Here is a 13,803-nt window from a genome sequence, read left to right on the forward strand (position 1 = left end):
TCCAGCGCGGGCGGCGCCCGTGCTGGGGGAAAACCCCGCGGGTGCGGGGCTGGCGCCCTCGCGCGCCGCCAGGGGGCGCTGGCGGCCGCGGCGCCCGTGACGTCACGCGGGGGCGCCCTGGCGCCGCGAGCCGAGGCAGCGGCTGAGGGAGCGGGCGGCGCTGCCCGGTTCCCCCCTCTCTCCCCTTGGAAGTACCGGGCCCTCGGGGCCAGCGGCAGCGCAGGCTCCTTCTGCCCAGGCGGGTTCCAACTGCCACGGATTTTCTTGGGGGGGAGCATAGATAACACGTGGTTTAAGCAGCCTTTGAATCTACGAAAAAGCCAACAGATTAGCAAACAACTAATTCCGTGTAATTATTTTAAAAATAGCCACTTTCTTCACTGTTGTAAGAAAAATCTAGCAACTTCAAACAATCCCCTTACTTCTTTCTTGGTTTCTGGGACAAAATAACTGTAGCCGGGAGCATTTTGTGTCATCCTTCCCTGCCCAGTGCTTCCTTCTGATCCTGTTTAGTTACTGACAGTCCCCGAGTTTCGTGTCTCCAGGGAGCTCACACGGGACACGTTAGCCCTGCTGGTAGTGGTGGAGAAACCGAGGCAGGTCTAAGGAAAGCGGATGGGTACAGGGGGCCGCTGCCAGAACAGAGCTGGGCTCCAGGCTGCAGTTCTGCCCTCCTTCCATGAGGCTTCGCTCCTGCCTGACGCTGCAAACACATCGCTGAGTTGATTGTGTTCCAGACCAAGCCTTACACTCCTGTCCCAGGGCTCCCTTGGGGTACACGAGCCTGCACTTCACTCGGAGCTTGTTCTCAGGTCGGGAGCTGGGCTATGTCAGCCAGACAAGCACAGTACCTAAACTCCAACTGTGAAGCAGTTTGCAGTGATAGATAAAACAGCGCTCACCCTGGACTTGATATTCCTCTCTTAACAGCCAGCCTCAGCGACTGCGTGCAGATCCTCCCCGGCCTTCGAAGCCAGCCAACGCTGTTGCAGAAAGGGTTAACAGGAATACAGTGAGCTCAGGCTCCCCCCAGCACAGCAAGCTGGACTCTAGCTACTCCATCAAGTGGGGCTGGAAATTTGATAGGAATCAACTCCCAGGATTGAAGCTTTGCGCTCTCTGGAGGAGTGCGGATCTGGGGGAGGGCTCATGCTGTGAAAGCCACCAGCTTCCCAGCAGCTAATCTAACCTCCCCCTTCCCTTCCCAACCTCTTATCCTCATTCCCCTCACCAAGATCTCCTTTACCCAGCTGACAGGCAAATGCCACCAGCATCCTAATTCAAAGTCACTTTTGTTAGACCTTTCTTTCTCCAGCACTGAGAAGATACTGTCTGAGAGTGTCAGGAATGGGAGAGCTGAAAAACATTCCCCCGAGCTGTGACATATTTCACCCACGCGCTGCTGCGTCCTGGTGCACACAAGCGGCGGGTACGTGTGACATTCCCCATCAGTGTGTCTGGGGCTCAGCTCTGACAGGTAGCCCTGGCCACCCTCCGGGGAACACGGCTGCCTGCTTTGCATTGCCCAGCTTGGCTGCGGAAGAGAAATAAACCAACCCACCACACAGCAACTTCTGTATTTCAGGCAGTCACCTCAGTTTGTTGAGCTGTTTCTGCACTAACAGAAGGGCTGGACAGTTGTTTACAGAGAACCGGCATTAAGGTACACTGAAAACTCAAAGCCATTGCACTTCTTTTTTTGCCCCCAGTCCTATTTGGAACCTGCTTGTGGCACAGAACACACTGCTTCTGTATGCACACACTATGGGAGCTCAGTTCCAGTGCCAACACCTTCACTTCAATAGTGCTAGTGAAAATTTACTAGAAGCAACTAGTAAGTTTTTACATACAGATGCTATCAAACTAGCAATACTGCTATTCTGAAATGCCTTAAGAGTCTTCTGTGCCTCAGTCTCAGGCAGGAAGGATCCTGCACCCCAGCAGTGTCTTCTTGCTCTGGGGGAGCTCTATGTCTGACACACTGGGCAAGTGCTTTCTGCAGGCCAGCTCAAGCCTTAGCTATAAGTTTCTGTGAAGCAGCACTTGTCAGGTACTTTAGCAGGAAAAGCTGCACCCAAGCTAGATTCAAGACAAGCCAATGCAAGCATTGCTAGAAGTTATGCAATGCTCCAGTCTTGATATTACTTTCACTTTTTCTCTGTCTTGGTATTACACTTCACAAGATGTAAGGAGCTGAAGCCAAACCTGGAGAACTTCCCTGTGACTGATCTTACTAAAGTCTCTGATGCTGAACACACTGACAGCCTAGTTTTGCTGCCTGCATCATTATCTCCTTGACAGGACATAAGAATGAGATCCAGGGAGTTTTTCCTTGGAGTTAGCTTTGCAGGAGCCCTAGCTCTGGGCATGCATTACCACCACAAGAGACTGCCAGGAACATTTTTCTCTGTGAGGATTTAGGGATAGGCAGCCAGTACATCCCATAAGATGACAGCTAGCCAGATCTTTGTTCTTCCTCATTGCAGTAACAGAGTCAACAACCACAAGAAATCTTACAAGCAGCGAGAAAGCTTCTTCCTTAAAAACAAAACAGGGAAAGCAAAGCCATCCATGCAAAACAAGAAATCAAGAAGGCAGCAGCTTCAATCAGACACTTCTGCTCCAGAGCTGTCTTGAAAAGGATCCCTCACACTCATTCTTAGAGTTGTTGCCTGTGATACATGTTACCTGCAGCTACCTATTCCAAGATATCAACTTTTTACTGGGTTACCACTAGAGACCCATCACACATTAGACCGCCTCTGCCAGAAACTTTTTACTTCAAGTCTTGTGTTCTTACCTGATGCCCAATTCTCATTCATCCTCCAACTCATGGACAGCTGCAACAGTCACCTACTTAACGTAGTGCTCAGCTTGAAACATTGTAGGAATTTCTCCCCACAGAACACCCATCAGCTGGCCACCTCTTTCCATGAACCTGGCCTTAAGAAAGGGAGATAATATCTGCTTTTTCATCCAAATCCCTCAAGAACAGCAAAACATGCTTTCAAAGCACCAGCTGTGATGAACCTAACTGATTTAGTGCTTCTCCTTTGAAGAGTCTGCATTCACTTAAGTCCTGCACAAAGCTGAAGACACACAAATGACCATGTAAGATGTCTGTCTTGGCACTCTTTTAGTAAGAGCTTGCACAGAGCAGATATCTGAAGATCCAGCTCTTTGCATTTAGTCTGGGGATCATGCATCCAGAGCAGGAATAATTTAGGTAGAAAGGGCAATTGCCAACAGGCCAGAGACAGCCATTCTTTTAATATATAAGAATATTCTAGAGTCCTTCACAGGGATCTGTCCCAAGTATCTTTCAGCACATCACTATTGTTCACAACACCAATAGTTCATAATGCAGTTTTATTTATTTATTCCTTTGTACAAAAACAAATATAAAATTTAAATCCAATAGAAAGTGGATACTAGCAATGACAAGTTTACATTACAATAAGACAGGACAATGCGATGCGTATCTAACACCACATTTGTTAAAACTCTGTGATGCATGCACTATATAAAATAAAAGTCACTAGAACTTTTAATCTAACTCTACCAAGAATATCCAAGTACCAAGATACTCAAGAACCAAAAGTTATCTTGATAGGCAGTATCTACAAAATTAATCTTTTCACACGCAAGAAGAAACCAGCATTAATAGGAACATTTTTCATTCTTTGTTAAAATCCTCTCACAAAAGGCATACATAAAATTCTTAGTAGATACAGGAAAAGCTCAAAGTTTGCTAGCATAGGTAACCATTCAGTAGTTTAAAGACTTCTAGACATTTCAAAAAGATATTGTAATTTTCAATCTGTATTTCTGCCACAAAGCCAGAACTACATCAACTCCATTTTCAAAACCTAGCCAGTGGTTAAAAACTAGTTCTTGAGCAAAGTCAGCGAGTAGTGTACAAAATATTTAACAGAGCAGGGATGTGTCACATGAGTGTTGACTTCTTGAAGAAAGTCTATTCCACATTCAAGGTTTGAGTATTTGTCCCATGAACAAGATTACACCTGCAGGATAAAATGAAGACAGGGATTACCACACGGAGCCTGTAAACACCAGGGCCAGGTTTGGAGCACACAGGAGTTGAGGAGCGGAGCCGCGCGGCCGTGGACGCAGCCAGCTCCTCGTGTCCGCAGCCAAGGCCGAGCGCTCGGGATGCTCTGCGGAGCCTCAGCGCAGGGACTGCTGCCAGGAGCCTGCTCTGCTCCCAGGCCTGGCAGCTGCAGCTTATTCCCCAGTGACTAGCATATCTATTATCCAGATGTCAGTGCAAGAAGCAGACGAGCTATTCAGTGTAACTGGGTCAGCTCTGCTCTAGGAGACTCAGCCCACACTGCAAAGGAACCGGAACCGTGTTTGAGCACACGTGTTCATGGTGGGCTGCAGCAACACGCCAAACTCCAACCCCAAGGGTCCTAAGCGTCTTTCAGGAAGGAGCTTCTATTCACTAGCACACCATCAGCAGCATGAGGATATTTCCCATTTCCTCTTTGCTCAGGGGCCCTGTGCTTTTCTTTACCTATGAACTTGACATGATAGTTTACGTGGTCTCTCGTTTGGTAACCCATACTTTTGTTTTTCTTTTTCAAGTTGCATCCAAAAGAAATTAATCCTGTTCTAGGGCATGAAAATTTGCTTTTTTCCCCTCTAAAAAAAGTCTTAGTTATTCAGTAGTTTCATCTGAGAATTCCCAATTCATTCGCATAGCTCATACCCCATTTCTATACAAAAAATTACACAGAAATATTGCTTACCTGATAGATTGTGCCGGATCAAAAATATGAATGACCTGTCTACTATGAACCAAGGAGGAGATGACCTGGCTATTAAAATTGCAGCTTGCAAGAAAAAAAAAATGAGATTTGAAGTTAGATAAAGGAGGTACCGTAACACAGTACATAATGCATCTAAGTGAAATTTCCTGGGAAATAGTAGAGGTTTGTACAGATAAATGCTTAAGATATACCAGTTTAGACATACTTAAAGCAACACAGGTTACACTTTATTCCCATAGGGGCCATAAAGCAAGAACAACAAAAGGAAGCAAATCGTAAGTTGTCCTGCTAAAAAGGGATATGTCGACTTATTCCCTTTTCTCCTCCACCCAGTAGTCTAGGAATTTTTATTAGTAGCCGCTGTGCTAGCTGCTAAAAGACACTCTTCTCTAAAGAGAATTTGTCTATACTTCCTGGAGGGTACAAATATAGATCAATATTATTGTGATTTCTCAAGAATATACAAATCTACCATTAAAACCCAGCTGATTCAAGTCGAAATAAAATCCTGCAATGGTCCGCAAGTAGACTATTTTTGCTTAGTGATATATCCTCCTAATACAGTTATTCTGAGATCAGCAACTGGCAGTATAGTTGCTTACTTGTAGCTGCAGAAGCTTTGGTTCCATCTTCACTAACTTCAATTTTTGTCTTTTGCAGAACATGAGATACATGAAGACTTTCTGTTCCTGGAAAGAAATAACCCACAACAGCCCTTTCAGCAGGGAAATGCATACTTAAAGCACTTTGTAGCTAGCAGAACTACAGAGCTGAATATGAGTGCTACAATTCTGCCAAAATCCTGAAGTTTGTGAAGCACTGAAAGAAGCTGAAGAGTACTGTTGGTGGTGCTCTTGGAAAAAAGTCCTTAAATTTATTATCACAAAAAAGGGGAAGTAGCTATTTTCCTTAATTTCCTCAATTACTAGTTTTTCCTTACTTAAGGGTTTAAATTTCAAGCATCCAGCTATATTTAGTTTTAATTACAGAAGTTTAAAAATATATTTTGTTACAATCCCATTTATCTCATTGATGGAAGAAAGGGCACAGGACCATACTTAACACATCCTGCTTCCAATTAGCACGCAAGAATTTATTCTCACAACTGCAGTGGTAAAACAACCCTAAAAACTTACTTGTTATTTTTGCAAAGTTTGCCTTTGACTGGTCAAACATATCTGTAATACCAAGTGTTTTCAGAGGCTCCTTTAAGTCTGTTTCTGCTACTGCTGTAAATCTAGTGGGCAAAGAAGAAAAAAAATCAGCACTATGTATAAAGTGTCCTTTAAGCACTCTTTCTCCTGTATACAAGGAGAGAATTCATTCCCCTACTACCAGAAGCATGTCGTGAAGGGGAAATGGATATTACCAGTACTTACTTGGGTAAAATAACTTGCACTCTTTTTGCTACCATGGTTGTCATCCAGCTCCCTACTGTCTTTGTGCTGATGTGGGGGATGATGGCAGAGAGCGGAGTGGTGCTTTCCGTGGGCACAGCGATCAACATGCTTATCATCTCACCGTGGTATGGCAATTCAATTATATTATACCACAGGTCGTTTGGGGTACTTGTAGTGCCTAAAAAAATGAAAAAAGGTAACAAGCCATCATTACTACAGCCTCCAATCTCCACTGTATCTTTGGATGCCTGCTGCCTCAAAGTCTGTTAGGAAAGCTTGGCCCACATCTTGAAACTGTAAAAAGAAGTCTTAGGAGACTATTGCTTTCCAGACAGGCAACCCTTCTAAAGCAGCAGGTGGATCTGTACAGGTATTAGTTTGACCAAAAAAGCAGCAACAGTAAGTGAGAAACATCAAACTCTAATTTGAAATGCATATTATTTCCCAGATGAGCCTCATCAGGCCACAATAGTAAGCCAGCTACAGTAGAAATCACCAGGTCTGTGAATCAGCTGGGATCCCTACTCTACATCTCAGCTGTAACAGAGCCAATTGGAGACAGTCCTGCTGTTTTCCTTTTTATTTCTCAGCGTTCAAAGTGAAGACACCTTATACGCAAGTGCTTTTTTCCCTCAGAGTCATTGGAAGAGCTTCTGTTTCAAGAGTCCATCACATTTACTTCAAGACTCCCTTGCATCTTGCAGTTCCTAAATTCATTTTTTCCCTTACATTTCACCAAGACAGCTCTCAGAATTTATAAGATAGACAGCAAGCAGCAGCAGCGCATAGATCCCGCCCTGAAAAAGTTTAAGAACCAATATTGGGTAAAGAAACATCGGGTTGTTAATTAAAGTTTAATCAGAAGCAATATTAGGCTCAGAAATAATCACAGGTAGCAACCAAGTTTGTGCAGGTACATACAGCAATGCTGAAACACTCTGAATTCCTTTTATTTGTCTAGACTCTTACAAATACAAATCTAAACTTGACATAATTGTCAGCCTTGGGGTTTTTTGTGTTGCTGATTTGGCTGTGGGAGAATTTGGGCAGAAGGAAGGTGAGATCTGAAAGCTTTTCAACTTGTGCCTTGTCACATAACTTGGTAACCAGATTTGTGTTATTTCAGCTAGACAAATCAGAAGTTTGCAAACAGAGCACTGTGCACTGCAAACTTCTGGTGATGTACTATTCTTTGCATGCAGTAGTGAGCACCAAGTTACAGCTGTTGCACCTGAGCAGGCTACAGTTTTACTTAGCTTCCTTACCACTTCAAGCCAGAAGTGGTTCATCTATCTTCTCTTCTAGGTAAGGAAACCTAGGCAGTTATCCCTCTTTTCTACAAAGGGACAGAGCTATAGCACATTGCTCAATGAGGATCACAGCAGGAAGAAGTTTTATTATTTCAGCTGCAATGGAGAGAAGCCCGGATACTTTTGCAGAGCCTTATCACATTAGGGATGATACCAACCCCTCCATGAGTTGGCAGAAACAGCAAAAACAATCTTCAAGCAAACCATGTTCCCTTTGGTAACGGTGGGATTTCTGGCATGCAACTAAGAAGCAACTGCTTTTTATAGGACCTTCAAGTGATAACCTGTTGGTCAAGCAGCTGTTTCCAGAAAAGTCTTTGGATAGCAATAACATCTTGTTATGCTTTCCCTTTCACCTTCTCCCTCTTAGTCTTTACTTGTCAGCCCAAGCTGAAGATTGATGCTTGATGAAAATTTAATCTTGTTGCCAGGGCCATGCAACTTGCCTTCATTGAGTTCAGATTGATAGACAGCTGTTAAAGTTGCACTTATGAGAGAATGTCAAGTTTTCCAGTTTATTTCCTTTTAAGAGTGGTTCTCAAACTTTGGCCTGCAGATAAAAATAGTAGTTGCATACACTAACTATAGAAATGTGACAAATGATCAGGGATGATACCAACCCCCCCATGAGTTAGCAGGAACAGTGAAAGCAATCTTCGAGCAAACCATATTCCCTTTGGTAACGGTGGGATTTCTGGCATGCATCTAAGCAGCAACTGCTTTTTATAGGACCTTCAAGTGATAAGCTATGAGATATTTCTTTTCTCATTCAATTCTGACACACACGATTGTTATTAGTATTGACAAAACACAAGTGGGCTCATCATCACAATCAGCTGATGGAATTTTAAAGATACTTGAAAGATTTTAAACTTAAGGATTCCTTTTTAAACACTACAAAAAGGATAACAAGTGGCCTTCTGTTAAGATATACTACCTAAAACAAATCCTAGCTCAGCATGAATTCCCTTACTCCTTCCTAGCCTCAAATTAAACATAGGTTTGTTTTTTTCCCCCCCCCCCACATCAGAATGCAGATACATACATATAAAAACTCAAGACCAACCATAAGCATTAAGGTAAGTCTTGCTAAAGATTGTCTTAAGTTATGAACTTCACTGAAAGTCCAGAGATGAATAAAAAAATGAAGTAGAGGTTACATTTCTAAGCCTATTTCTTAGGCTAAATTTAGTACATGCGAAAGTGAGTTACAAACAGCACAGCTTCCAGTCTTGGAAGGACACAACAGAAGGCATTCATAGGTCAAAGCTTTAATTTTACTTTGACCAATAACATCCACATTTCTCTACAGTACTGAGGCCTTGAAGCAGTGTCAATCACATCAAGTTGCTTCACAATTCTCAAACAGCAGTGAGGCTGAACCTGCAGGCTTCTCACTTGCAACTTAATTTGAATTTGAAGAGCAGCCTGACACCTGGAGATACAGTCAGAATCCTTACCCTGTGTTACTCAGGATTTCCTTCTACTACAGTGATTATTCCATTTCCTTATTATGCACTCTTATAAATTTATTCCTTTTTCATTTAATTATCCAATATCTTTATTAACCTGTCTGATCCTTCTTTTATATACAGTTCATCACCAGATTAACTCACAGTTTAGTTTCTGCTGGCAGTTTTCCTTTGTTTTTAAAAATGTTGATTTTTTTCCCTACTATAAGGCTTAAGTGACAGGCAAAGTTCTCAGTGTTGATACTCTGCTCTTTTCTTAGGACTCTAGGATAAAGCAAGTCCTTTGACAAAGAGTTTGAACTTAGGTAACTATTGAATAATTGCACAGCAACCTCATCCATACCTTATAAGTTTGATACACACTTATGTAAAGCTAGAAAGCTTTTTAACATCAGCCATAAAACAAACATCATTAAACAGCACATACATACTGGACACCTTTGCTTCTGTTTGAAGGAGAAAGCAGACATTTTGCAAATATTTTGGGGTATTTTCATGTGGAGAAAAGTTATTGTGCTTACCACAGCGGAAGATAGATAACTGGGACAGCATAGGAACTTGGTAGGTCTTCCCATCAGCTCCATAAAAAGGACGTTTCTTTGTATTTTCAGGTCGAAATCGTGATTTCCATAAGCCCTTGAAATACACAGCATTTACCAGAACCAATCTGGTCAAGCTACCATCAATATCATCTGGAGCTACAACTTGATCAATCATACCTAAAAAACAGTAAGGACAGACTGAGTATGTGCTGTCATAACACCAGCCAACCGATCCCAAAAGCTACTAAAACACATGTTACTTCAATCTTTGATCTCCGAATGTACCAGCTACTTGTGGGAAAATGCATTTGAGGGCAGCAGTTTCAGATGAAGTTTTACCATTCATATATTGCTTATAACATTGCTATGCAAAGGTTGTGACACCACAGAGGAAGTCTGACACCCTCATTTTCCATGTACCACATTCAGTGCTATTAGGAGCACACTCCTCACATTCAGGCAGCACTGGTTTAAACTCCAAGAGATACCAAACATGGAGTTTATCTAAGCTATGAATGAATATGTCATAAGAAAATCTCTGGCTTTAGCAGATATAAGCCCAACAGCTAGATGTCAAACGGCTTGAACCATGAAAAATTGTTAAGGGAGTGTTGATTGAAAATCTTCCACTATATGTGACCCTGAAGAATATTACCACATCTTGCAAGAATTTGGGGTAATAAGAAGATGTAGAGCAGTTCAGCCTTTATTATTAGAAATCAGATTTATTGTGTCAGAGGTTTTCACACATATTGTGTTTCAGAAGGCATAGCTCCAGGATAGTGCTGTTTGGATATCTTGTAGGTTGGCAGAAAGCAAAGATCACTAGAAGCTTCTCTGCTCCCATGAAGAAAGCCACCACCCGAGCCACCACAGATAGCCCTCAGGGCAGCCAGGCAGCATTATTTGCCATGGCATTGGCACTGCAGGGTTCCTGGCCCACTGGCTCTAAATCACCACACCTGCACCCAGTTTAAGAACACTTCTCAGCTGCAGGGCAGAGTTTCTTCCTCCCCTTCTATCTCTGAGATGTCTCAGAGATGTCACTTAGCAGCCATGCCCAGAAAACATGTGCCAATACTCACCCCTCGTTTCATTTTTCACCCACTGGTTAATGGAATCACATGCTGCATTTGGGTCCTCGAAGTCCACGCTCTTGACACTGCACTGAAACACCTCTTTGTTCCTTGTAACAAAAGGCACTTCCATTTTAAAGCCATTCTTTGCAAATACTGCATTAGCAATTGTAACAATGTCTTTATTCTTTTTTGAGACTATGAGCCTGTTTATCTTCTTTAACGCTTTACCAACTCCTAGTTGGAAAGAACAGCAAGTTTAATTTAGAATAAGATGACAAATGAACAGATTTTATTCAGCTATTAATGACATGAAAGGTCAAACATTTAAAGTGCTAGGGTAGAACACAAGTGTCAAAGCAGGGGAGAGCTTACACAACACCCATTTCTGGTCTCTCACCTGAGAAATATCACCGCTCCCAGCTGAAGTGCTACCTTCACCACGACATCTGCTCCCTGCCTAGCTGTCTACACAGACTGCTATAGATAATACCAGAGAAAAGACCAAGTCCTGATGTGCTATTACTAAGCACCTTCTTCCAAAGTGTATTTCATGCTGTTTAAGTCCAGGTAACTTGTCAGTTACACTACTATGACAAGTCAAGGCAGGCCTCAACCTTCTCATCCAAGATCAACAGGCCTGAAGAATTACATAAGTGGTCTTGAGCCCCACTGTAAAGCAAAGGTTGTTTTCTTACCATCCTTTCCATGTACCAGAGAATAAAGAAACAACTTGAAGTCAAGTCTTAAGGCCAGTCATTAAGGAAATTAAATTTGCTACAAAGCAGGAGTCAGGCCCTGACACACGATGTTGTCTTAAAAGAGCAATGGGATCCAGTGTTTACAGTCAATGTCTTCAAGATTGGAGAGCAGCCTGCATCACTACTTACTAATCCTTTAGCTGCATATGAAGAAAGGCATATGATAGCACAGAAGAATGGATATGTTCATCATACCCAGTTCTCCCAGGTGTTACAGCTTATGAATAAGGGTTTGTCTACCCAGGGAAGCTATTGCCATTCAAGCAATTCAATGCTTAACCATTATGCAGGACAAAATCCATGGGTGACCCATTTCTATAGCAGTTGTCAGTGGGTTTCCTGGTTCCCAAAAGCATTTTAGGCAGAGAAAAGCCCAGAATACTTCCCCATGTAGACAAACAAGAGTTTATGAAGAGAATATAGAAGTTGAGAGAGTTATCGTCTTAGCTGCATATAAGGGAAAGCCTCAGATGGCTTTGCTGTTTATAAGATAATGAATGCTTTAGTAGAACTGTTTGCATGAAGTTCTACGTGTTCACTCTCCATTATTATGGGCAAATTCTTTCGGTGAACATACCATAACAGAGGTTCTCAAACAGTATTCTGTGGACCACTGGTGGTCCACGGAGCACTTTCTGGTGGTCCGGGGAGAGCTGGCTGGTCTCATGATGCTGGCTCTCCTCCTTGCTTCCAGCTGCTAAATTGCATTAAAAGACAGCTAAAGATAGATTAAATACTTTCCAACTATTACCTTCTCAAATAAACAGTTGCTGTAGTTGCCAAAGGACTGTAAGGCAATTAAGAAGAGCAAGAAGTTGTGCAAACAGAGGTGGCATCCCATGACAATCTCAATAGAAGATAATGGCTACTAAAGAGTTTGAGAACCTCTGTCTCATGACTAAGATCAGAGAGTGATCCGTTCAAATAAAACCAGCTGATGCAATGAATTGTGGCAAGTACTAAATTTTGAGTACTCAGATGTTATGGAGCTGGTTATCCCATGAAGAGATTTTAATTCTTAACATTTCGATTTTAATTAAGCTGACAAATTTAGCTGTGCTTTAAATCCAGAATCAAAACAGCAAAGCAAATGAAGACAGAACAACATATTACATGATGACACTGCTCAAGAACTAAAAGTGCACTTACCTCTGGGAGGGTTTCTTATTCCAAGAAGGAATGTTGAATGCTGGCATTAAGATGTTAAGTCTGCTGGCAAACACTTGCAAAAATACTTTGCATGCAAAGTAAAGTAGCAAGAACCTTCAGCCTATACCCACTAGAGGGGCAGAAATTGGCAGAGGAATATAAACCCAGATGCATGCACTATCACAAACAGAGACAAGCAGAAATGTCTGTTTCAAGAAGAGGGCACTACAAGAACTAGAGATTGACAAGTCCTGACGGCAGAGACAAGAGAAGAACACTGAAGAGCAAAGTGCAAGCATCAATTATGTGGTTAGTTTGCATTGTTTTTGAGTGACAAAGAGAAATATTCTACTGCCCTGTTATCAGAGGAATCACGGAGGCCGTTTAGTGAAGTCTGAAATGGGATACTACAGCCTTCCTACGTAGTGCCAGGTACTGGACCTCCATCCACCCTGCTCTGGGAAGTCGATTTGTAAGGATGAGAGGGCAGTTCCAGTTAGGATCCCTAAGCCATTAAGGTAAGCTGTTTATAGGCTAAATCAAGTTTACTTAGATGTTCACACTCAAACCATCAGTTAGCTTTCAGAACTATGATCATTTATCACTTTGGGGAGCAAAGCTAACTGCTTTATGATGCCATCTATCACACCTTGAAGACCATCTTAAAACTCTGACAAAAAAGCCACACACCCAAAAAATCCTAGGAATCACTGACCATTTACGCTGTATCTCATCATAGTTGTCAGCTGCTTCTTTGTCTTGCCATCAGCACCCAGCTGCAACACACCCAATACTGATGCAATCCCATGTGGAGAAACCACAACATTGTCCTGAGGTTTAGTTTTCACTATCTGATTGAAGACCTGGATCCCAACATCAGAGCTCAGTTCTTCCAGAGGATAAAAACTGAATTGGCAGCATACAGATGTTAAAGTCCCAAGAATAAAGAGAAGTGGGAAGTGCCAGTTCATGATTCCTGTTTGAAAGTTACCTGCAGAACAAGAGCAAAAAGGTTAAGCCAGCTTGCATAAGTATGGCATTTTTTCTTTTCAACTTATTTAGCTAAAGAATAGACATATCTTAGGACACATTCCAGCCACCATTCACTTAGTTCTAACAATAGGATTCATACTTGGATTTTACCATGACTAGTATTTCAAGCTGAGGTTTTGCTAGAAACAATGACAAAATAGCTAAATAGACTTTTAAAACCAAAATCAGTTATATTTGTTTCAGAAAAATGCAACCTCAGATTTCTCTTTACGCTGCCCTTTATGATAACTTAGTACTAACATACATG

At 42.3% G+C, this 13,803-nt stretch overlaps 1 protein-coding gene across 2 annotated transcripts; it reads right to left on the reverse strand.

The window, feature by feature from the left end:
• Nucleotides 1-3,350: 3,350 nt before the first annotated feature.
• On the reverse strand, nt 3,351-13,490 carry SERPINE2 (serpin family E member 2). Of its 2 annotated transcripts, XM_088528488.1 has the most exons (9): nt 13,219-13,490; nt 11,932-12,051; nt 10,603-10,830; nt 9,497-9,694; nt 6,173-6,371; nt 5,930-6,030; nt 5,396-5,482; nt 4,773-4,856; nt 3,351-4,025 (listed from the first exon to the last, which is right to left on the reverse strand). In XM_088528488.1, exons 1-9 carry the CDS (start codon nt 13,472-13,474, stop codon nt 3,988-3,990), a joined length of 1,311 nt encoding a protein of 436 aa, XP_088384614.1. In that variant the 5' UTR covers nt 13,475-13,490; the 3' UTR covers nt 3,351-3,987. The 2 variants fall into 2 exon arrangements, with proteins under 2 accessions (XP_088384614.1, XP_088384615.1); XM_088528489.1 differs by lacking the exon at nt 11,932-12,051.
• Between the last annotated feature and the right edge of the window lie 313 nt (nt 13,491-13,803).

The sequence above is a fragment of the Tinamus guttatus genome, unplaced genomic scaffold, assembly GCF_059628265.1.
Source record: "Tinamus guttatus ecotype Peru unplaced genomic scaffold, ASM5962826v1 Tinamus_guttatus_pri_ptg000311l, whole genome shotgun sequence".
NCBI classification, from domain to species: Eukaryota; Metazoa; Chordata; class Aves; order Tinamiformes; family Tinamidae; genus Tinamus; species Tinamus guttatus.

What these genes read in the sequence shown, in the direction of transcription:
- SERPINE2 (XM_088528488.1), bottom strand. Translation starts at nt 13,474, where the DNA reads ATGAACTGGCACTTCCCACTTCTCTTTATTCTTGGGACTTTAACATCT. An exon ending in GTTTGAGAACCTCTGTTATG is followed by an intron (nt 10,831 to 11,931) that starts GTATGTTCACCG and finishes CTTTCCAACTAG; the next exon opens with GAGTTGGTAAAGCGTTAAAG. An exon ending in GGTGAAAAATGAAACGAGGG is followed by an intron (nt 9,695 to 10,602) that starts GTGAGTATTGGC and finishes ACTGTTTTTTAG; the next exon opens with GTATGATTGATCAAGTTGTA.